This window comes from Choloepus didactylus, chromosome 1, assembly GCF_015220235.1.
Source record: "Choloepus didactylus isolate mChoDid1 chromosome 1, mChoDid1.pri, whole genome shotgun sequence".
Classification (NCBI taxonomy): Eukaryota; Metazoa; Chordata; class Mammalia; order Pilosa; family Megalonychidae; genus Choloepus; species Choloepus didactylus.
The window spans coordinates 240,209,842-240,235,033 of record NC_051307.1 but is presented as its reverse complement, the minus strand read 5'-3'; the positions used below and the strand labels follow the sequence as shown (position 1 = coordinate 240,235,033).

At 48.5% G+C, this 25,192-nt stretch overlaps 1 protein-coding gene across 14 annotated transcripts in view; it reads left to right on the top strand.

Moving 5' to 3' along the window:
* Window positions 1–25,192, top strand: part of ATP2B2 (ATPase plasma membrane Ca2+ transporting 2) — a 389,290-nt gene that overhangs the window by 272,264 nt on the left and 91,834 nt on the right. For all 14 annotated transcript variants that reach the window (XM_037801944.1, XM_037801886.1, XM_037801931.1 and 11 more), the window contains one exon: window positions 17,083–17,280. In XM_037801944.1, the coding sequence (XP_037657872.1) occupies window positions 17,083–17,280 (198 nt within the window). The remainder of the gene's footprint in view (window positions 1–17,082; window positions 17,281–25,192) is intronic.

The following is a 25,192-nucleotide window of genomic DNA, read 5'->3' as shown; positions in this document are numbered from 1 at the left end:
TCTCTCCCTCCTCCCTTCCCTTCTATCTCCCTCCTCCCTTCCCTTCTCTCTCCCTCCCTTCCCTTCTCCCTCCCTCCTCCCTCCTCTCTGTGCCTCAGTTTCCTCATCTGTAAAATGTAGCTACTCATAATCCCTTTCCAGCCTCCTTCCTGAGGGTCACCTGGTAGGAAGAGCTTGCCAAGGTTACCTACAGTGAGAGAGGCCCAGGTTCAAATTCTGGGGACATGCTGCAGTAGTTAGGACTTGGACTCAAGAATCAGACAGACCTGGAGTTGAAATCCAGGTCTCCAAGCCTCAGTTTACCCATCTATAAAAAGGGGGTAGCAACGTGAGGTCACAGGGAAACCACGAGAAGTCAGTGAAACGAGGCTGTGAGTATCTTCACTGTTTCGAAGTTTAGGTGTGTGATGTGGGGTTGGTTCCTCGGCCTCTCTGAACCCCAGTTTCCTCATCTGCAGTCCAGGCCTTGTAGGGAGTGAGGCTCCAACATGATGATGAATGTAGAAGCTGTTATCTGAGGTCTTCCTGGGGTTTCTCATTTGGTTCTTAATTGTCACACCATCCCCCAACTCCCACCCCAAATTCTTTCATCCTGAGGGAGAATCTATTTCTAGGAAATGCCTGCTGGTCCCCACAGAAGCTTTTCTAAGAGCAGGGGATGCCACTGTCAGAGAAACGAAGGCTTCTGCTTTCCTGGCATTTATTTCCAATATCTGATTTCACCCATAGCCTTTCCCCCCAGTAGTAACTTCAGGCACTTAAATGGAAAGTCTGAGGGATGTCCCAGGTTGAGGCTGAGTCTGGGGATACGTGTGTCCCTCACAAGTCCTTTTGTGACCTTCACAGCCCAGGGGCTCTGGCTGGAGGCTCCTCCACCCTCCTGTCAGCAGCAAAGACTCAGGAGGCCCCTGAGAAGCTTGCTCGGTGTCCTTGGGCCTCGCTGAGGAGGCTACAGAGGAGCGACTCAAGGTGACCCCCAAATATCTCCCCCACTACCCAATCCTCAGGCTGAAAATGTGTCTCATGGAGCAGGCAACGCTGTGGGGTTAAGCATTTTCCCCTTCTCACCTCATTTCTGCGTATGTGGTGTGTCTAGGAGAGGCCCCACATTGACATATTAAGTATCTACTATGTATCCGGCCAAGACAGATGCCATCCCCGCCCTCGTGGAGCTTAGAGTCAGCAGGGGAATCAGACATTAAGAAAAACTAATTCCTAATTATTAAAATGATGATTTTTTTTTTTAATTAAAGGGATTTTCAGGGAGCTATGAGAACATTTCAAAGGGGGCCCAACCTAGCCAGAGGAGGAGTCAGCCAGAGGAAGTGCTAAGTTAGGTGCAGAGGCGGGGAAAAGCATACCAGGCAGAGGGAACAGCCCATGCAAAGACCCCAAGGCAGAAAAGCAGTTGTTTTGATGCCAGAGGGCAGAGGCTGGTGTCCCAGAGCATAGTGGTGGGAAGGGTGAGGGAGCTGGAGAGGAGAGCAGGGCCTTGCAGAGAAGTCAGGAACGTGGATTTACCCCTTGTACACTGGGTGCCATTGGAGCACTTTCAGCAAGTGCTTGTGGGTGAGCTTTATGCTTTTAACATGTCCTCCTGGCTGCTGGGTGGAGAATGGAAGGAGAGTGGGAGCAGGGAGACGTGCAAGATGGTGACTGCAGCTGTTCAGGCGAGCAGTGGAGGAGGCCTGGATCAATTGCGGGTGGTGGAGGGGACTGGTTGGACCTGAGATAAGCTTCTCTTTGGGGCAGAGGGGGTTTTGCTGGGTAGTCCTCCAGGGTCAGGGGCAGCCTGACAGGAAGAGGACTCTGAGGGAATGAAGCGATGATGGGGGTCAGACACTGAGTACCTGATGTGGCCCTGGCATGTCACCCTAATGACCTCATTTTCATCTCCACCACCAGGCTCTGAGTGGGCCCCACCTCCCATAGTACAGAGGAGGTGAAGTGACACACTCAAGGACACGCAGTGAGTAGGGATGGAGCTGAGATTTTAACCCAGGAATGCTGGTCTCCAAGCCCATTCTATCCATATTTTCTTACACTACATATTGATGTCCTTTTAAAATTAAACTTTGAATTATTCAAGTAAAACATGAACATATTCTCCTTGTTAAAAATTACAGTATTTCAAAGTTGGAGTCTCCTTGACCGCTGCAGCCAGTTGTACTGCTCTTTCCTCTCCCCAGAGGTAGCTGTTTTCATGAGTTTGGAGCATATCCTTACAGACCTTTTGCTATACATTTACATATCTATGTATCCATAGAAAAGCTAGACTTTTGTAGAGTTTTCTTTTTTATATAAATAGAATCCAACTATACATATTGTTTTGCAGCTAGGTTCTTTTTTATACTCAGCAGTTTGTCTTGGAGAGCCTCTGTTTTCACACATGTAAATGGATCCTGTGTTTTTTGTGGGTTTTTTGTTTTTTGTTTTTTTTTTTTACTGTTGCATAGTATTCTGCAAACTGAATGTCCCACAATTTATTTAGCCCACTCACTTTCCAAAGACAGAAATGCATTTCTCTATAAATGTTGTAGCTTTCAAAGGGCCTGTGGGGTTTTTTTCTTTCTTTCAAAATATAAGCCTTTTATTTATGCTGATGGAGGAACCCACACCACAGTGACAACACAAATATTTAGCAACACCCGGCTTGGTGACTCAGTTTTCCCATCTCCCTTCAGGTGTTTGGCAACCCTGGGAGGAGCTCTTTTCCATTGCCAAGTCTCTGTTTATAGCAAAAGCATTTCTCGAGAGCAACAGGGAGAATGGCGGAGTGGGTCGTCTTTGATTTCCGTCCTGGAGGCTGAAACAGGTGGCCTGGCACGGCCATGGGAAGAGGACAGCTGTGGTATCTCAGAGCCCTGGATTCAAATCTCAGCTTCAGCTATGTGACCCTGAGCGACTCTCTGAGCCCTAGTTTACCTATCTGTAAAATGGGGCATCTGATTCCAGTCTCACAGAATGGCTGGGAGAACTAAATGCAAATTAAAGCAAATACATGTACAACCAGCGCCATCCAGTCTGCTGTCCCAGTGGAGTGAAGGAGCGGGAGGATTTAGTCCTGCCTCACTGAGGTCACTTGAGGTCACTGTCGGCAGGGCCCTGGGGGGTAGCATTTAAGTTCAAGGGGAGGGAGGGATGTTCTGACTGGGTGTTGTGCATCTCCTTTCATCATACCCCAGCTCCCAATTTGCAGAGGACCCCGAGGCTCAGAGAGCGGACACTAGTCCAATGTCTCAATCAGTAAATGTCAGAGCCGAAACAGGAGCTCAGTGTCTCTGTCTCTGAAACCCACCCTCAGAGGCTGCAGGCAGAGGCTCCACGGAGCGCCCCCTCCAGGAGGGATGGGAAATCACCTCTCGTGATGGGATCTCAGAGGTCTATTCAACAATCAGGGCAGTTCAACTGACTCGCTGGAGGGAGAAATGGCTTTTCTGTCCTCCAGTATTCCAAGGGGCTGAGACAAAGGCTTCTCATGGGTCACCTCAGGACAGGCTGGATCAAATCTTCTTAAATGAGGTTAACAGAGAGAGAGAATAAGAAATGGTCATAATTTTTGTTGGTGTGCAATAAGTCTCAGTTCTTTAAATTCCACTGCTCATTTGAGCAAGATGAGGTTCCCTTCCTTTTGCCTCTGTGGGGTGTCCACCCCCAGCCCTGTAGTCAGATCGCCCTGTATCTTGGACAAGTCACTTCCCCATCTCTGGGCCTCAGTTTTCCCGCCTGTCAAATGGGAAGCTGAGACTGACTGGCCCCGGGGCTTCTCCTGCTCTACCAGTGGTGGAACTGAGAGAGGGAACTCGGGAGCTTTTTAAATCTGGATTGCCAGATTTAACAAATAAAAGCACAGGACATCCCATTAAATTTGAATTTCAGATAAAAACCAAATGATTTTTTTTATTATAAGTATGCCTCAAATATCATATAAAGCATAACTTACACTAAAAAATATTTATCATTTATCTGAAATTCAGATTTAACTGGGCTTCTTGTGCTTTATCTGGCAATCCTATTTAGGGCCTCGAGCTCCACTGGTGCACACACACACACCCCATTCTTTAGTACTGAGAATTGTTATTTTCACAGCTTCAAGATGAGCCCCCAGCCACCCACCTTCCCATCCTATCCCACCCCACCCCTGTGCTTAGACGCGCACCTGCTTCCCCACTCATATAGAAATTCTGGAGTCGAAACTGAGAGATTTTACCCATCAAAGAATTCCTACCGTAGAGAAAAGGATTGAAACTCACCTTGACTTGGTTGAAAGACTAGCAGTGGATTTAAATCCGTGGAAAAGCTGTGCCCACATGTGGATCGAGATTGTTAGAGGGACTCCGGGTCCGTGGGTGCCCACGGAACACCAGCCCGCCGGCCATGCCATGTCCACATGTGTGCACACAAGCCAGGAGACGCCAAGGCCACGTGTGTACAAAGAAACACGCCAGGCCTGTGACTGTGTACATTTGCAAAAACGATAAAATGCTGTAATCTGATATGTCATGGGCCCGGGCGGCATTTTCCTGTGATCCAGGATCTCTAAAAAGTACCAGTCATCACACAGATGCCACGTTACTGGTTTCCCTGTCCATGTGCAGAGCTGGCATCTGACTGTGTGCAGACGATAGGAGTGAGTTCCCCACATCACCCTGGGCCTTGAGTCTGGGTTTGTCAGCTTTTCAAACTGCAGCACTTAATAACTTCTCTGCCACCTCGAGGGAGGTCGTGGCCTGAGATCAGCAGCTTTCGGCGATGGAGATCAGCCCCGTAGGAGCTGGCAACCTCTGCAGGAGAAGTGAAAGGTAGAGCCAGGCTGGGTCCAGGCTCTGTCACCATCACCCCCACAAACCCCCTTACCCCCCACATGACCTTGAACAAGCCACTGCCCCCTCAGAGCCTTAGCTATGACCCCCCCATGCCCACGGATGCTGCCAAGACTCAAAGGAGGTGATGTACTCTTCTCCCTGAACCTGCCTCGGCATCATGGGAAGGGCCCAAGAAACTGCATTTCTAACTAGTCCCCAGGGGATGCCAAAGCTGCTATTCTGGACCCTGGCTGCACATTGGAATCACCCAGGGAGCTTTTTAAGAATCCCAAAGCTTAAGCCATGCCCCAGACCAATTCAATCAGGACCTTGAGGCTGGGGCCCAGGCATCGATATTTTTTTAAAACTCCCTTGGTGACTCCAATGTGCAACCAAGTTTAGGAGCTAGTGCCTTGGAGGTAGCTAAATAACAACAGTAATAATAACAGCAGCTGGGATTTCTCAAACCCGTACAGTATGCCAGACGCAGGGCTAAGCATGTCAGGGATGTTGCCTCATTTACTCCCCACAATAACCCTGTAAGGCCAGTGTCCTCACTTTTCCTACGTTGCACATGAGGAAAGTAAGGCCCAGAGAGGGAAACAACCTGTCTAAGGTCACAGAGCAGGGAATTGGCCTCAGACAAGGCTCAGAGTAAGTTCTTTCATCCCATTTTGAACCACTGTGTCTTCCCAAAACATCCCAGCAGAGAGGACTTTGCAAGCTGCCCATTCTGCCTGGCCTCCGACCAGGTACAGAGCACGTGGACTCAGCACACGGCCTCATGCACACACACGCTGTGCCTACAGACACAGCCACGCTTCCCAGCCTGCACATGTGCCTGCACACCCTCTCCTGCGCATGCTGAGCCACTCATCTGCCAGTTGGGTACTTATTGAGCACAGTTGGCCCATTTCTGTGTTTTAACCACATGTAGCAGGGCTGTGAAGCCAGCTTTGTCTTTCCCTGGAAAGCACTCATTGTGTGTTCCATTTGAAATTTCCTAACACCCCAGAATCACTGGCATCAGGCTAGTCTGAATCAGTGATTCACATTGGCTTAAGTAGATTGGATCACTACAGGGCATTTGTTTGGGGCAGACACACTATTCAGCCTACTCTGGAATAGATCTGCCCAGGTAGTATAGGTGGTCTGCTGGACTTAGTTCCCTCCCCTCCAGGAGGATGCTGTGCCTCAATATACACATCTGCATAATGGGGTGATCACAACAGGAGAAGTTACAGTTTACCAAGTACTGTCTGGGCCTTGGTTCTGTTTCATCCCCTGGTGACATGGCCTGAGACCCACCCAGAGAGGGTGAGTGATCCACCCAAGGTCACACAGCAAGTAAAGATAGATTCAAACCAGGGTCTCCAGGCCTGGGTAGGGTTGTGATGGTAGGTTCTGACAGTCTAAGAAAACAGCAAAGCAGACAGAAGTGGCCGGGCTGCACACTCCTGGCTCAGGGTAATGGTAGAAGTGGTAGTAGTGTGGGAGTCAGTAGTAGAAGTTAGTGGTAGTTGGTAGTAATAACTGCAGCTATCGTTTAGGAAGGACAATATGTGCCAAGCATTGTTTACACAAATCATGTTCCTGATTCTCCATCAATCCTGCAAGACATTTGCATCCCTATGCCCACTTCACAGAGGTGGAAACTGAGGCTCAATGAGAAAAAGCGATTCGCCCCAGGCCCCAGCTCTGAACCATGGAGCTGGGATTTGAACCCAGGTCTGAGACCTCCTATCGGCCTGCCATCCTCACCCACTTACTCATTCATTCACAGCACAGCCAAGGCTAGCTGAGCAGCCCCCTCCCCTGAAAAGGAGGAACCCAGCTCCCTCCCACCCACTTCTCCAAACAGCCCTGTCCTCTGCTCACTTCCACCTGGTCGCCCATCGCCACTGCCCTGGCATCTGGGGAAGCAATTTTGTTTTCACACTAGCATGGAGCAGCAGATGGAGACTGGGGCGGGAGGTGGTGGTGGTGGTGGTGGTGATTATCGTGGTTATTTTTACTTGAAATGGTTTGCTCAGGCAGCGAACTGGTCCACTCAGCCAGACAATGCCCCTTAAATATCAGCTGGCTTTAGTGGTTGCCAAGTTTGCTCTGGCTCCACCATCCTCTCCTACCCAGGGTAGAAAAATGTTGGCCTCGGGGGGTGTCAGAGCAGAGGGAGAAGAGGTTAGGTCATCTGGATGGCCTGGAACTTTCCACCCCGAGACCTTCCCAATGGCTAGAAGCCCATAATTTTTATAGATGCCAGCCTGTTTTCCTGAGGTGCTTTATTTCAGAAGTTCCCCTGCTTCCCAACCCCAATTACCAGGGCAGAAACTAACCCCATTGCCTCCTGTTGTCCCTTCATTCTGCCCTCTAACCCACACAGGTGTCTCGCCCCACCCTTTGTGCCTCTTACTACCATGATAGCCCCTCCTTATTCTGATTATTTATATGCATCCTACCTCAAAGCACAAAAGTTTTTGTTGTGCACAAAGATTTAAAACTACTCAAGTGAAGAAATCCAGAGAGAGGAAGAGAGGAGAAATAAGATAAAAATTCGCAGGCACAGCACATGCCATTGAGTCCTCCAGTACAGCTCCAAGAGGTAAACTGCAAAAGTGCTTGAGCTACCAGGCAGGCAAGGGGAAGAAGGCAACCTGATGAGTTACATTAGCCAAAGTCTCAGTTAGGTAGCCCCACCACCACCTACCCCCAAATCCTGCATAAAGACCACCCAGTGTGGCATCCAGAAGAATTCAGCTTCTCTCCGCCTTTTCTGGCCACTGGGGACAGAGGACACAGTCAAGGTGGGGGCCATCCATACCCTCTTTTGGGATCAAACCGAGGATGCTCAGCCACACTGACCTTTCCCAAGCCCCTTGGGGTTTCTTTTGCCTTTGCCAACGCCACCTCCCCCCACCCACCCCCTTTCACCTGTTTAGCCCCCACTCATTCTTCCAAGCTCAGCCCAATTACACTTCTACCAGGAAACCCTCCTTTACACTGAGGTCTTCCTCACTACAGTATCTCCGATATATAGGACAGTGCCTGGTTTGTAGTGGGTGCTCAATAAATATTTGTTGATTGATTGAATGAGTAAATGACGGACTGGATGCATAGCATTTAATGCAACCCTAGGTACTTTTGCTACCTTCAGAGAGGCTGGATGGGGTGGGAGGGATCTGGCTGCCTTCAGATGGGAACATCCTGGCATCTGGTAACAGAACACTCCGCCCCTGCTTCCCCAGGACACTGCACTGTCCCCCTGAACTTTCCTTAGAATGAAACGTCTTCAGAGCCACTGTGGTGCCACATGTTGGGATCAGAAGAGCTCTTGATGACAAGTTCCAATTCCAGCTGCAGAGACTGTGTGACTTGGGGCAGGGCCATGCCCTCACTGAGTCACACATCTGGATTTTCATGTGGAATCTCCTAATTTATTAATATTTGTGACAAGTATCTATTGTTTTAAAACTGTTCAGACCAATCAGAACGTCTCTAATGGCCTGAGTCTGCCATCTACAGCTCTCAACAGCAATTCAGAAATGGCTAGAAGAGAAAGAAATGGGGAATGGCAAGGACAAAGGTTTAGAGGCTGGGTAGAAACCTTGTTTGTGTCCAACATAATTGGGTAGAGATGAACTTTAAGGCAAAGATTCCTCAAATATCCAGGGAGAGCAAGCACCCGTTACAACAAAAAGTTCCCATACAGCCAAAGTGCCCCATACCCTGTGCTTTAGTCTTCTCCTCTTACATCATTAATCGAATGCACAAATTTTGACCCCACAAAGAATTTGGACAAATGCTGGAGGTTTGTTTTTTTGTGTATGTTTTGTTTTGCTTTGTTTAGTGTGAAGGTGCATTTATTGAGCAGTTACAGTTTCCAAAGAGCTTTCCTCTATGTATGGCTCCCCACAGCCTAGGACTTATTTTGCTCCCATTCTATTGATAAGAAAACTGAGTCTCCACAGGGTGAAACATGTAGCCTATGTTCATTCGCAAGTCAGTGATAGGACCAAGACCCAAACCTGACTCCTGGCTCAGTGCTCTGTCCTCTGTTTCTGGTTATAATTGTACTGAAAGAAAATTCATATTTAAAAACCCACAGCCCCACACAGCATCTGACACCAATTCCTGGGCATCTGTGTCTGAATTTTCAAGGCCTTGCTAGGTTTGCCCAGAGATACTTGACACAGTATATTCATTTTTAATTTTCTAAATGGTGAGATACGCTTTAGTCTAAATTGAATCTCTAACCCCAGTCGTTTCTCACGCCAGCCCCTATTGTTTTTGCTCTGGAAAATAGATGTGTTAATTTTCAGCTGGAAGGTGAGGAGATTCTGAGATTCGGCTCCTGGGAAGAGCATGATGGGGGGCGGGTGGGACCAAGTGAGCTGTCCCACCTGTAAGTCCTCAAAACCACTGTCACTGGGATACAAGGGATCTGAGCCACCTGACCCAGCCTTCATCCAGGCCAGTCCTATGTCACATGTGAGGACACTGAGGCTAGAGAGGCAGTGGTTTGTCTGCAGTCACACAGTCTTCTGCTATGCCCCCCTCACCTTGACTGACCCCCTCCCCATCTTATCAAAATCCTGCCTGAACAAAGTCTTGCTCCTACAGGGGTCTTGATTAAATACCCACACAGCCTAAAACTGGACATGAAGAATGCTGGTAACAGCTGGAAGCCCTCCCCTAGCACCAGGCATGGCACAATGAATCTTACCCGAGACATCTAGCTGGGGCTTCGCTCCCACCCTGTGAAGGAGACGCTGTTGTGACCCACATATTACAGATGGGGAAACTGAGGCACTGAATGTTGAAGTCACTTACCCAGAGCCGCTCAGAGCCGGGATTTGAACCCAGGCCCTTTGAGTCCAAATCCCACCTGGATTCTTGGAGCCTGGCATCCCAGCTTCAGCCCAGCCTGCCTTCCCCCAAGAAAGGACACAAGTGAGGCCCCATGGCTTTCACCTGCCATCTCAGCCACCACATGGGAGCCTCAAGGCCCAAGGTTCCCACCTGGGGCTCATATTCTGGGTGTCTGTTACTGTGGCAAGTGCCTGGAAGTTTCTACCATGGGAGTGGCCCCAGCAGAGCCAGCTGTTACTTCTGAAAAAAACAGAAAGGCTCTCAGAGGCCTGTGGGGGACAGGGCAGGGTGGGCGGTGGGGTAGGAGCTGCCCAGGGAGAGATGAGGAAGGGACAGAGAGGCTTTCACTGCTGGTGCCTCACCCTTTTAACCCCCTCTCTGCTTCCAAACCCTTGCGGGTCTCAAACTAGTAACCCAGGGGCTGGATCTAGCCCACAGATATGTTGTATTTAGCCCTGGAATGTCTTGAATGAGATTTTACATCATATTTCAGATGTCCAGCTTGTCTTAGAAGATTGGAAGATCTGCTGTGCTGAGCCCACCTTTTCCCTTAGTTGCTGAGAAAGAGATGCCCCCTTAGAAGGGGTGAGACTGTTCACTTTGCCCCAGTCCCCACCACTCCCCATTGTCTCCCACCAACGACTTCCCTCATTCACCAAACCTGCCGGCAACCACAGCTATTTGAATTTGCAGCCCCTGCCCTGTCTGCTCTCCTGGGACCCAGGATCCCAGTGCCACCCTGTAGAACTCCAGCATGACAGAACCCACAGAGCTGTGGCCTGACTCCCAGAACTGGAGAATACCTACACTATCAATTATTCATAACATAGACTCCAGAGCATTTGACTCACAGAACCTCAGAAGGGTTAGACACTCATCTCTCTTTGAATTTATCTGCTGCGGACTAAGAGATAGGCCAGCTTTTTTCTTAGTGGTGAAACCTTTTTTTACACAGAACTTTAAGAGGGTGTGAAAATGTGAAACAGACCCCAGCAGAACCACTTTGGGACCTGCAGACCTTGGAATCCCTGGGATCCTTGAGGCCTACCCATCTTACTGAGATGGGGAAACTGAGGCTCAGCAAAGGGAACTGGCTGGCCAAAGGCATAGCAAACTGCTGTATCAGGCCAATGTTGTCTAGTCATGGCTGTTTTCATCCGAGGCCCAGACTCTCTTGAGCTCTCCCTCCTCCTCTAATCAAAACCCACTCTCTGGAGAACTGTCCCAATCAAGATGGTAGAGTGAGATGCTTCAGGGCTCTGTCCCCCAATAAAAGCTTTGAATAACCAGCAAGAACTGGCAGAAATATCTTTCTTAAAGCTCCAGAAAACAGTTAAAGGACCACAGTAACAGGGCAAGCACTGAATCAAAAAAAAAAAAAATAGGCTGCTTAAAAGCTGTAGGCGCTCACGGAGCCCTGGTTGGCCTCCGTCTCCTCACTGGCTCAGTGCAGAGCTGGCCAGTGCTCCCAGTGCAGATCCCTGGACCCGGTTCTGCACATACTGGGAGTGTGTGTATCTGCTCCAGTCTGTCTGGTGGTGAACTGAGGGACACCTTGTCCCAGAACCTGCCCTGTGTGTAGAAGGCAGCTCACCAGGCTCTCCTTCCTAATGCTATGGGAGAGCTGTCGAGTGGCTGCCTGAGACAAGTGATCACTGGCTGTAGGACATAGTGTGCAGTGCCCAGCCCAGGAGGAAACCATTTCCCAGGGAAGAGGGCCATTCAGATCCGTGTAAATGGAGGAATTCCCAGGACCACAAGCACAGGCCCATGAAGAGACACATGCAGAGAAAGTTTGGGGCGGCCCCAGTACGTTGACCTGGAGCTGCTGTTTAAACTGATTATATGGAGAGCACCGTAGGAGAATGCTCACACAATCTGCAAAGACTGGGAAAGGTGTTTTCTTTTTTCTCCTTATTATTATTTTGTTATTGTTTTTAGCTCCAGGCTTTTTAGGAAAGCTCTCATAACACTAGCTGGATACAAGCTTAAAGAACAGACACCTCAGAACCTTAATTCCAGTGAAAACACATTAAAATATCTAAATGTCCAGGTTTCAACAAAAGATACAAAACATACAAAGAAACAGGAAGCAATGGCCCGGGCAGAGGAGAAGATTAAAGCATTATAAACTATCAGTGAAGAGGACCAGACCTGGGACATACCAGATAAAGACTTTTTAAAAATGATCCTAAATATGCTCAAAGAGCTAAAGGAAAACATGGACAAAGAACTAAAGGGAATCAGGAAAACAACAGATGAACACAAGGAGAATATCAATAGGGAGATGGAAATTATGAAAAGGAACCAAAGACAGCTAAGACCACAGCAACAGAGATTAAAAATTCCCTAGAGAGGTTCAACCACAGATTGGAGCTGGCAGAAGAAAGAATCAGTGAACATGAAGATAAAACAATTGAAATCATCCAGTCTGAGGAGCAAAAAGAGAAAAGAATGAAAAGTGATAAGAGCCTGAGGAACCAGTGGGACACCATCAAGCATACGAATATATACATGTGGGAGTTCCAGAAGGAAAAGCAAGAAAGGGGCAGAGAGAATATTCAAGGAAATTATGGCTGAAAATTTCCCAAATGTAATGAACGGCATTAATATACATACCTAAGACACTCAACAAATTCCGAACAGGATAAACCCAGAGATCCACACGTCGCCATCTTATAATCAAACTGTCAAATGCCAGAGATAAGGAGAGAATTCTGTAAGCCATGAGAGAGAAGCAATGTGTCACTACAAGGAAACCTGAATGAGACTAAGTGGCAATTTCTCATCAGAAACCATGGAGGCAAGAAGGCAGTGGGAAGACAAATTTAAAGTGCTAATAGCAAAACACTGCCAACTAAGAATTCTGTATCCGGCAAAACTAGACTTCAGAAATGAGGGCGAGTTAAGACATTCCCAGACAAACAAAAGCTGAGGGAGTTCATCACCACTAAACCAGCCCTACAAGAGATGCTAAAGAGAGCTCTGGAGGTTGAAAGGAAAGGACAAGAGACATTAGATTGAAGCACATGAAGAAATAAAGATTTTTCAGTAAGGCTAACAACAGTAGTAAAATAAATGCCGGTACTATTATATTTTTGGTTTGTAACTCCAATTTTACTTCCTATAGGATCCAAAAGAAAAATGCATAAAATTTAATGAGAAACTAATGGTTAGGGACTCATAATGTATAAATGTAATTTGTGACAAGAACTACATAAAGGTGGGGGAATGGAGGGGTGTAGGAACATAGTTTGTGTATACTATGGAAGTTAAGTTGGTATCAAAGTAAATGAGATTGTTACAGATTAAGGATGTTAAATTTTAGCCCCATGGTAACTACAAAGAAAATACCAGGGACCATGAAAGCTCTTAGAGACAGAAATTAGAGTACAGGTTACAGGGGCAGAGGAATGGAGAGTTAACACATACTGGGTGTAGGGTTTCTGTTTGGGGAGATGGGAAAGTTTTAGTAATGGAAGGTGATGAGGGTACCCCAATATATTGGATGTGATTAACCCAATGAATGGTATGCTTGCGAGTGGTTGAGATGGGAAAGTTTTTTAATATACATTCCCATAATAATTTTTAAAAAGAGCAACTAAAGAGATAATGACAATCAAAGGCAATACCTGATCCTGGGATTTAACAAGAGAGAAGAGAAGGCTCAAAGGGACATTACTGGTACATATGAAAAAATTGGACTGTACACTATAAAACTTTATATCAACATTAAAGTTCTTGAACTTGATAACTGTGCTTAAGGTGGATACATAAGTATTTTAGTTTCCTAGACTGCTCGAGTAAATACCATGAAATGGGTTGGCTTAAATAATGGGAATTTATTAGCGTATAGTTTAGGAGCTAAAAGAAAGTCCAAATCAAGGCATTATCGAGGTGACAGCTTCCTCCTTGAAGACTGTGGTGTTCTGGGGCTGGCTGCCAGCGATCCTTGGTCCTTAGTTTGTCGCATGCCAAGGTGCATGATGGTGTCTCCTGATCTCTCCCTTATCTTCTAGGTTCCACTGACTTCAGCTTCTGACTGCTTCGTCCATCTCTCTCTCTCTCTCTCTCTCTCCCTCTCTCTCTCTCTCTCTCTCTCTCTCTCTCTCTCTCATGTCTGAATTCATTCCACTCTTAAAGGAGGGTGAAGACCCATCGTGATTGAAGTGGGTCACACCTTAGCTGATCAAACCACCACAATAAGTGAATATCCTTGTCCTTGGGAAATTTACATGGTGGTATTAAGTGTTCAAGGAGCATGTTGTATACAGCCTACACTCAAGTGTTCAGAAAGTAGGTTGGTAGGGAAAGAGAGAGAGAGAGAGAGATGGATCGAATGATGGTATAGCAAGTGTAGCAAAATGTTAAAATTGGTGGGTTGGGGTATCTGGGACGATAGAAGTATGCTGTGGAGTTCTCTGTATGGGATTTGTATTACTTTTGTTACTGTCCTGTAAGTTTGAAAGTATTTCAAAATGAAAAGTTAAGAAAAAAACCACTTCTAGGAAAAAGCCTGAAACCCATTCATACCATGATGTCCAGAACTGATGATGGCTTCCCCTTCCCAAGTAATCTAAAGGAATTGGAGCTTTTAGTTAAAGGAATTCGGCCCATGTGGAGGAATTGGGTACAACTGGATAAAGGGAGGAAGGCAAGGAACCTTCCTGCAGATCCTGGGATTGTGCCGTGTCACACCTACTTCCTGTGTGTGTGGACATCCCATGGGACAGGGGTGAGCAACATTTCCTAGAGCTTAGAGCAGGGCTGGCCTGGGTTCTCGGGGCCCAGGGACTGCCCTAAGGCAGCAGCTTGGTCTCAGGGCGGCCTCCATCTCCCCATCTATGAAATGGGCATAACCTGCACGGGGCCCCTCATTTTCACAGCACAAGCAGGACATCTGGATCTCCAGGGAGTACCTGCCCTGCCACGTGAGGCCCATCTGACATCTCAACCAGTCTGGGCTCTCAGAGGCTCTGTTGGAGCTCTCTGTGGTGGCACCAGAGGGGGCCCAACACCTAGAACCCAGAGAGGAAAATGCTGCTCTCCTCCATCCCGTGGGAATTTAGAACCCTGAACTGTAAGCTGTTGGAATCCCAGGCTCTCACACCCCATGAGTTGCTGGGTCTGTTTCCTTTACATCACTATTGCCAGAACCCAGCACTGGGCCAGGTCCACGGTCAGAGTTCAAGAAATGAATGAATGAATAAACGAATGAATGAATGAATAAATGAACAAACAAATAAATGAACAAACACACAAACCAGTGACAGCATGTTAGAATCCTAGAACCACATCATGTTAGACCAGAAATGTGGCATCAAAATGTTCCAGTCCTCTGACCCCAGGTCGTTAGTTAGGCTCTTCTGGGGAGCCCTCCTGATTCTTCCTTCTCGGGAATGGACCAAAGGCTGGAGGTGCAACACAGGGTTTGTGCCCTCCCCTGTCCCTCCCCACTCCAATCCCCGGCTGTCCTCATTAAGTTGGTCCAGCTCCAGCTTGTGGCAGAAGCTGCATCACCCAGCTCCGCGGCCCATCTGTGCTGTGTTCTCTGTGAGTTGGCAGGTTGCAGGATTCAATGGGTGGTTGGTGGGTCTGGAGAACTGGGGCTTGAGGGACAGGAATCAGACCAAGTCTTTGCCCTGAGGAGCCAGGGCCCAGCTGGGAGGCCTGTCCAGTGAACAGGGGAACCATGATGCAGTAAGGGCTGCGTTAGAGGTAAAGGGGGCCTGTTCTCTGCCTGGGGGCTTGGGGAAGGCTCCTCAGAGGATGGCGTCAGGACCCCAGGGTCCCTAGATGGAGATGGAGCTGACTGAGCAGCATGAGCAAGGGTGTGGAGTGTGAAGGACATTTGTTATGGAGGAATAAAATACACCCAGTGATGGGTGGCACAGTGTAGCAGAGGGGAGAGCTGGCCTCTGAGGGGGCCCCCCTAGATGGAGAGATGTAGGGCCCTCTCTTTCCATCCCATGGCTTGAATTTCCACAATGGAGGTTTGTCTTGCCAGGCTCCTCCTCTAGGACACAAATACACCTGGGCAGATATGCCTAGTTGTGAGGCAGCCATACCTGTTAGGCAAACAGAGACAGGTAAAGAGGGCAGGGGAAGGGCCTGGCATGACCATCCACAGTCTGCAAAGGACTCACCTGGTTTGGCTGCGATGAAGTCAGACAGTGAAAGATGAGGCTGCAAACCTAGCCTGGGAGATAGAGCAAGAACCCGGAAGGCTCAGGCGGAGAAATGCAGACTTTATGGCGAAGATGAGGAGGAACCTCCAAAGGTTGCTGAGCAGAGCAGTGAGGACAGGCTTCGTGAGTCTGCAAAAATTACCTGGAAATGAACAAACAGTGGGTTGGAAGTGGGGCCATGTGACGAAGCCCCTTCTCGCTGCACCTCGCTGTCTCCTCCCATAGGGTTGAGCATCTGCCTCCCACCAGGCTTCGCTGCAAGCACGTGACATACGTGTCCACAGGATGTCAGTCCCCCTGGGCAGGGCTCCTTGTTTCGTCCACCGCTCTCTCCCAGGGTCTGGGACAGTGCCAGGCACGTAGTAGGGTCTCCAGAAATACTTGTCAACTGTAGGAATTATCTCAAGTGATGATCACAACCACCTGATGGGTTAGGTATGATCAGCAGCCCCATTGCATAAGGGGAAACTGAGGCTCAGAGAGCTAAGGGCAGCGGGCTGGGATTTGACCTCAAATAGAGGCTCCTGAGCCTCTGCTCTTAACCACTGGGCCAAGCTCAACCGTGAGGACCAGAGGAAATGCAAAGCAGGAACAAGGGTAGCCGTGTGTAGGAGCTTCCTATGGCTGCTGAAACAAATTGCCACAAACTGGGTGTCTTAAAACAAAAGAAATTTGGTCTTTCACAGATCTGGAGGCCAAAAGTCCAAAATCAAGAAGTCCTCAGGGCCACACTCCCTCTGAAGGCTCTAGGGGAGAATCCTTCCTTGCTCCTTCCAGCTTCTGGTAGCCGCAGACTTCCCTTAGCTTGCAGCCACATCACTCCACAAGCCTTCTCCTCTTCGCCCTGCACCTTCCCCTCTTCTGTGTCTCCTAAGGACACTTGTCACTGGATTTAGGGTCCACCCAGATAATCCAGGTTGCTCTCATCTCAAGAAATTTAACTATACCAGCAAACAGCATTTTCCCAAATAAGGTCACGTTCACAGGTTCTGGGGGTTAGAACAAGACTTATCTTTTTGGGGGTTGCCACCCAAACCACTGCATGGTGTCCCTGGCACCTCGCACGGTGCCCACTCTGGGCCCAAAGCGAGTGGAGATGCTGGGCACTGTGCACCCGAGCCAGGTGCCTGCAGGTCTCCCGGCTTCTCCTCTCCCCCCGCTCCCCAACTCGAGACAATCCCTGGCCCCTCCAGGCCAACCTCTCTGCGCTCCGTCCACAGGTTTGCCGGGCACTGCTCCAGACCTGGAAAAAAGAAAGCAGATTTTTGGGCAAAATTTTATACCTCCAAAGAAGCCAAAAACTTTCCTGCAGCTTGTGTGGGAAGCACTGCAAGATGTGACGCTGATCATCTTGGAAATCGCAGCCATCATCTCCCTGGGTCTCTCCTTCTACCACCCGCCGGGCGAGAGCAACGAAGGTAAGACAGGAGGGACTCACTGCCCTGCTCCCTGCCCTGCAGGAGCCCATGGGCCACAGCAGCCTCACTGGAGATCACCTGGGGTCACAGCCACTGCCCCTTGCAGGTGGGGAAACCGAGGCACAAGGGGACGGGCCTTGCCCACAGCCAATCCATTTTGGAGCCAGGCCCTGAGCTCAGAGCACTGGCCTCCGGTTTTCCCTTCTGTGAAATGCAAAGGTTGGGCCAATGATAGGATTAAATATAACCAGCATTTATGGAGCACTTACTGAGTGCCAGGCCCTGGGGAAACCCAGCGCAGGGACGTGCCTTCACTTGCTCAGATCACACAGCTAACAGAGTCCTAGATTTTGCAGTGGGGTGACTGTGGAAAACACGGATGACCAGACCCCTCCCTGAGAGAGTCGGGGTCTGTCGGCCCCGGATGGGAGCCAGAGGGTGGGATTTCAACAAGTGCCAGGTGATTTTGACAGCTGACACCTGTCCAGGCTGATCTCAGGGCTTCTGAGGGCAAAGCCCCAGAATCGCTTGCCCTGGGGACTGCAGACACGCTCTCTCATTTAATGGCACTGCAGCCCCAGCCCAGGAGGCACCATGGGGTCCTGGCCCTCTGATCGCCACTCACTCGGCTCCAAAGCTGGGCTTCTCCCAGAATCCCCGAGTGACTTGCATACTGAGGCCTGCAGCTGCAGATAAAAGTTGTGATGACGTCAGAGCTCTTTGCATCTGATGTTCTAAAACGGGACTGGCAAAGTATGGCCAGGCCCGCCGGCCAAATGTGGCTGGCCTATTTTTGCCTGGCCTGTGAGCTAAGAATGGTGTTTACAGTTTTAAAGGGTTGGAAACAAATCAAAAGAATAATGCTTCATGACATGTGCAAAGCATATGAAATCCACTTTTCCTTTTCTAAAATAAGGTTTTATTGGTACATCCCTGTTGGTTTTCCATATTGTCTGTGATCACTTTCATGTTACAAGGGCAGAACTGAGTAGCTGCAAGAGAGAGCCCATGGCTCACAAAGCCTAAAACATTTACTATCTGGCCTTTCCCAGAAAAAAATTTGCTGATCCCTGGCCTAGAAGATCAGGATGGGAAGGTTTGCTTTATGAAACTGTTCTGCCTTTCTCTCTCCCTCTCCCTCCTTCTCTCTCCCTCTCTCCCTCTTTCCCTTCCTTCCCCCTCCCCTCCTTCTGTCCCTACTTCCCTCCCTTTCTCCCTTCCTCCCTTCCTCTTTCTTCCTCATTCCCTCTCTCCTTCCTTTTTTCTCTCACTCCCTCTTTCTCCCTACCTCCCCCTCCTCTCCTTCCCTCCATTTCTCCCTCCTCCCTTTTTCTTTTCTTTTTCTGCTTCTGCTTCTTTCTCTTCTTCTTCCTCTTCTTCTTCCTCTTCCTCTTCTTCCTCTTCCTCTTCTTCTTCCTCTTCCTCTTCTTCTTCCTCTTCTTTTTCCTCTTCCTCTTCTTCCTTTTCCTCTTCTTCCTCTTCTTCCTCTTATTCCTCCTCTTCTTTCTCCACTGCTTTTTCTTCTTCTTCTTTCTCCTCCTCCTTCTTCCTCTTCTTCCTCTTCCTCCTCCTCTTCCTCTTCCTCCTCTTCTTCTTCTTCTCCTCCTTCTTCCCTCCCTCCCTCTCCCCCTCTCTCCCTGAATATGGAAGGAGAATGAAGTGGTTGAAGGCAGTCTCTGAAGCCAAACATACCTGGGTTGGGATCCTGTCCCCATCACTTCCCGGCTGTGTGACCTTAAGCAAGTCACTCTCCTTCTCTGAGCCCTGGTTTCCAGGCAAGGAGTCCTGTGTACAGGGTTACTGTGAGGAGGTGACAGATGAGACGTGCCCAGTGCCTGCCACAGCCTGGCACCCAGGAGGTGCTCAGTGGACGTGCTGCTGCACACTTGGCTGCCCTGGGCTTCTCCCTCTTCTTCTGAGCTTTGGCTGAGAAGGCCTATCAGCCCCCCTGTACCTCTCCTTATCCCCATTTCAGTCCCCCGGGGCTTAGTTCCCACTGAAGAGCCAGTAGGACACACACCTGTGGGCCGATGCGACTGTTTTCCCACGTAAGGAGTCACCGTCCTGAGAGTGCATTCTGTAGTCTGTTCCCGGGTTCTGAGTGGGGACACTGCTTGGCGGGCCACGGATCCCCCGTTCACCCACCCAGGGAGGGTTCCAGAGCAAGCCCCCTCTTCTCAAAGTCAGGATTTTGGGCTCCTCACGAAAACCTCGGCCCCCACACCTCCTTTCTCTCCAGACACGGCCCGGAGCATCTGCCAAGTGCTGGGGCTTCGCCTACTTGACAGCTGCTTCCTTTATGATGGGGAAGTCTTTGTAACGTCCCCCAATGAATGCTTCCTTAAATTAAAAACCCTACAATTTTCATATTGCAAAAGTCATACAAGGTCACTGTAGAAAAAAATCTAAAATGCAGGTAATGTAAAAGAAGAAAAATCTTACCACCCAGAGAATGTCTGCTAACATCCAGGTATGTGGAGATATTTATATAGTATGCATATATACACACACAGTATATATATATTAAATGCATGCACATGCACTGGGGGATAGGGGTTCAAACAAGATATATTGTTTTATTGTTAGATTATCTTCTAATCTACATTTTTCAATTAGTAGGATACTGTAAACACTTTTTAATTATGATTCAAAATTTTCTAACTGACATGCTACGTAAGTAGATAATCCCACTACGTTCACTGCTTCAGGTAATCAAATGAAAAGTTAACACCATATAAGAAGTAACCATTATGAGCCTCAGTTTCTCCAAATGAGATGATCTCTGTGGTCCCTTGGAACATTTGCCACCTCTCAAGCCACAGTTGCCAAGGGAAATCAGACAACCAGGTCCTTTAGGCCAATCACTTCAATTTTATATGTAATAAGGCTAAGTTGCAATTTTTTTTTCTGTGTGATCTCCTTCCAAAGAACATTTAAAGACACAAGGATGCAGCTCACAAGATGAAGTGAAATAGAAAGCCAGACCCAAAGAAAAGAACAAGCAAATAAGCCAACTATAATTGCTATTGGGATTGAGATTTAAATTTACCTTTGAGCTTCCTGGTGGCCAAAGCAGAAAGGGAATTAGGATGATTTGCATAGCTCAAGTTATCAGCAAGGAGGAAAAACTTCAGTTTCTTAGGTAGAAAGCATTTCCCCTGATGATGAATTTGAGGGTGAACTTTTCATATTGGACTTTATAAAAACTGCATAATAGGGAGCATTCTTGGCACAAGTTTTATGGCAAATGTAGAAGAGGATTGCACACGACTGCTGGAAAGAGCCTTGAACAGAGCTACAGATACAAAACAAAAGTGTAATGAGAATAATATTTCTGGCTATTTTTATACCTACTACTATTGGTAGCTATTACAGTAAGAAGCTCATTTAACCCTCATTTAATCCTTGCAGCAACCCTGTGGGTAGTCCCTATTATCATCAGGGAAACCAAGACCCTGAGATAGCAAATGACTTGCTGAGGTCACTCAGCTAGGAAGGGGCAGAACTTTGACTCAGATCTAGGAGACTGGCTCCAAGCCCTCGCTCCTGTCCCTCAGCTACATTTCCTCAGAGACAGATGGGGCTGAGTCAGCATCACCCGAAGAAATGGCCCCATGTGACCTGATGGAGCGCAAGATTAGAACTCAGAGGCATTGGTGGAGAGGCAGGGAAGGAGCACAGCCAGAGCCCCTATCCTGTACCAGGATGCCCCCCCCCACAGCCCCTTCACTTCCACCTCCAATATGAGGAAACCAAGGCCCAGAGAGGGGAGGGGCTTGCCAAGACCTCACAGCTCGTGGCTGGGTACTTTCTTTCCACTCTGGGCAGCTGTGCACACTCTCTGGAAGGAAGGATGAAGCTCCTGGGTTTTGTGACACCCCTACCCCCCACCTCAGGCACAGCCTCAGCTCTGGCTCTTCAGTGTTGCCAGGATCAGCCCCCCACCCCAAATCAGACTCAGACTTCATCCGTGCCCCCCATTCCCCAGCACAAAAAACAAACAAACAAACAAAAGCCAATTCCAGAGGTTCTGGGAAAGACATTGTTTTGACCAGGAAGGCAGAAGAGGGGGTTACGTTGCACCCCACGCAGAGAACATCCAATCTCAGACATCTCTGCTCCCCCCACCCCCACCCCCTCAGACCTCTCAGCTCCCCTCACCTGCTCGCGCAGTTCCCCTTGCACACAGCTGATCAGGGAACAGGGCCTGCCTGTAACTGAGCACCTCCTACATGCTGGAACTTTCCATCCAGGTGCTGGTTCAGCCCTCAGAGGTAGCCTCACACCCATTTTACAGACCAGGAAAACGGAGCTCAGAGGAGCAGGCTTTTGCCAAAGGTCCCCAACAGGAGCAGATTTGAACCCATGCCTCCTTACCCCACCTCCAGGCAGCCATCGTTGGAAATGAGCTACTGCTCCTGTGGCTGCAGCCAGGCATCTTGTCTGAAAGTGTGAAATGCGACAGGAGGGGCAGAGGTCCATTGTCAGAGCCTGGGCTTGGGTCCCTGCTCTGCCTCTGTCCAGCCCTGAACCACAGACCGGCTCCCTGGGACTCCCCAGCCGCAGTGTCCACATCCATAAAATGGGGTAAATAATAGCCTTACGAGGCTCCTGTGAGGATGAAAGGGAATGATGCAAAGCCCTTAGCACAGAGCCCGTTGCACAGAGGTAGCCAGTCACTCCCCAGCTCTAAAAAGGCAACTGTGTTTTTTCCAAAGCCGCAGAATTCTGCTGTCCTCGGTGGCAATGCAGAGGTGGAAAGCGTGCGCCTATTTGCACCACACGTTGAAAAACCCCAGCACCCCCTCACTCTCACCTCCAGTGCTTGTCCTTTTGAATGTCTATGAGGCCCATGGCTCCAAGTCTGAAGATCCAGGTGCTCGGGCCTGAGCCAGCTGAAGAAAGCCAACTTCAGATGCATCGGGCAGAGCTGAACACAGAACGGATTCCAGGAAATTCTGCAGAAGGGGCAACCCCAGCTCTGTCAGTGAAAGCAAATGAAAGAGAGGGAAGGAGAGAGGGAAGGGAAGGGAAGGGAAGAGAGGAAGGAAGGGAAGGAGGAAGAGATGTGAGTTTGAATCCAGACCCAGCTGCTCACCAGCAAGCGACTGCCCCTATCCAGGGCTCACCTTCCTCATGTATAAAATGGGGTGGTGATACCTGCCTGACAACGTGGACATGAGTTAGGATAATATGTGCCGTGAGCTTAGCACAGGGCCTGGCACTGATTAGGTGCTTCATAGATATTTGACTGCACTGCCCTGTGGGCACAGACCATGTCCAGTGGTGTGCTATTACTATCCCTTCACGCTGTCTAGTTTTACATAATGTTTAACTCCAGGGGCTCTCTTATCTCAGCCTTCTCCCTGAAACCTCCAGAGTTGGACTGGGCTGGGTTGGGCTGGACTGGAACGTCCACTCAGGAGAGGGAATGAGTGGAACTGGAATGATCCTCAGACTTAGGGTTAGCAGACCCAGGTTTGATTCCTGGCGCCATCACTTCCTCCTGTGTGACCTTGGGAAGTCTCATCTACCGGTGCCATGTAGATCTCAGGTAGCAATAGCTACCATCAAGAAAGCCAACAGGGAATGGCTCTGGGTGCTGAAAAGTGTCCTGCAGCCTGTTAGTCCATCACTAGCATCATTTTATACATGAAGGAAACCCTGGCTCAGAGACTTTTAGGCACTTGTCCAAGGTCACACAGCATGTTCATGGCCAGACTGGGATTGGCATACCCTGTTCTCCCAACTCTCTGCCTGTGACAACCCCCTGGTTCCAGAGTGCCCAGCACCATGACAAGCACATAGTGAGGTGCTCAGAAAATGTTTGCAGCCTGATACTTTTCACTAATATTTAGCACAACTGCTGTTTGGAGGGTCCTTGTTTTGTGCCAGTCCCTCTGCCAAGTGTTTTATCCCGATAACCACCTAGGAAGTGGATTCCCTATTTTACTGGTGAGCAGACCAAGGCCCAGAGAGGTCGTGTGAGTTCTCCAAGGTCACACAGACAGCGAGAGGCCACACCCTGTGAAATCCTGGGTCCAAGGAAGGCAGGTCAAGAGAGCAGCTGCAACGTCCCCAGGCCCTGTGATCAGCAGCTACAGACCCTATCCCCGCCCCAGCCCAGAGGAGACCTCAGCAGGGCCTGTCCATTCCCCTCTTCCTCCCCTTCCTCTTTTCTTCCCCCCTGTTCCACCAGGGGCAGCAGGAATTCTTCCAAGGAACGAGGTGTTCTGTGGGTAAAAATAGTGGCCAGAGGTGGGCACCTGGGAGGGGCAGCCTCACCACCAGGCATCCTCTTTTGCCCTTTTCCTGTTAATATCATCTTGGGTCCAAAGATTCAAGTGCAGGGCAACCTGGCCACCCTACTCTGGCATTGGCCACTGGATAAATTCCTTGATTTTTTTTTTCTTGCTTTTTCAACTACTGATGCCGTGTTGAGGCAAGAAAGGTGGATAATTTGGAGCAGGCCAGCCCGCACTCCCCTCAGACCAGGAGGTCCCGGGCATCAGCCCATGGCTGCAGCCCTTCCTGTAACCTCCTGCCCCTCTGGTTCACTGCACTTCAGCCACACCTGCCTTCTTGCTCTTCGAGCTCCTTGCTGCCTCAGGGCCTTTGCACTTGCTGGGCCCATTTCCCAGAATGCTCTTCTGCCCTGTTCTCTTTTATTTCATTCCATTCTAGTCATTCTTCTCAGCTTAAATGTCATGTCCTCACAGAGGCCACACCCCCCAATTTTAATTATGGGCATCCTCTGTCAAAGCCCCTTCTTCCCTTATGCCATTGATCATCCTCACAATTCACAATTTTTTTGTATTTTCAATTGTGTGATTGTTTTGTTTTAATGCCTCTAGTCTATAAACTCCAGAAAGGCAGAGACTGCATCCACTCCATTCACCTCTATGTCCACAGAGCCCAGAACAGAGCCTAGCACATACCCCATAAACTTGTATTGAATGAATGAATGAATGAGTGAATGAATGAGGTGAAAGTGCCTGGCACATATTATGTGCTCAGTAAAAATATTTTTAAATTTTTATTTATTTTTAATTGTGGTAAAATATTCATAACATAAAAATCCTTTTTATCCATTTTAAGTGGACAATTCTTGACATTTAGGGTAACTTTCAATACTGGGTAACTTTTGCCATTATCTGTCTTCAGACAGATGTTTTCATCATCCCAAACCAAAACTCCATACTCGTTTAGGAATAACTCCCCATTCCTCCCTCCCTACCCCACACCTCTGCCTCTGGTAACCATAATTCTGCTTTTCATCTCTATGAACTTGCTTATTCTAAGTATTTCAAATAAGAGATTCATACAGTATTTAACTTAAGAGATTCATACAGTATTTGTCCTTTTGTGTCTGGCTTATTTTACTCAACATGATGTCTTCAAGTTCCATGATGTAGCATGCATCAGAACTTCATTCCTTTTTATGGGTGAATAATATTCCATCATGTGGATGGACCACATTTTGTTTATCCATTCACTTGCTGATGGATACTTGGTTGCCTCCACCTTTTGTCTATTGTGAATAATGCTCTTATGAACATTGGTGTGCAAGTATCTGAGTCCCTGCCAGCTCATATGGTGATTCTGTTTAACTTTCTGAGGAACCACCAACTCTTTTCCTCAGTGGCTGCACCATTTTACATGCCGACCAGCAATGTTCCTATTTCTCTGCATTCTCATCAACACTTGATATTTTCAGTTTTTTTTTTTTAATAGCCATCCTAGTGGGTGGGAAGTGGTATCTCTTATAATTTTTATTTGCATTTCTTTTATGCATAATGATTTTGAGCATGTTTTCACATACCTGTTGGCCATTGGGATATCTTCTGTGAAGAAATGTCTGTTAAAATCCTTGGTCCACTCTTTAATTGGATTGTTTGTCTTTCTGTTGTTG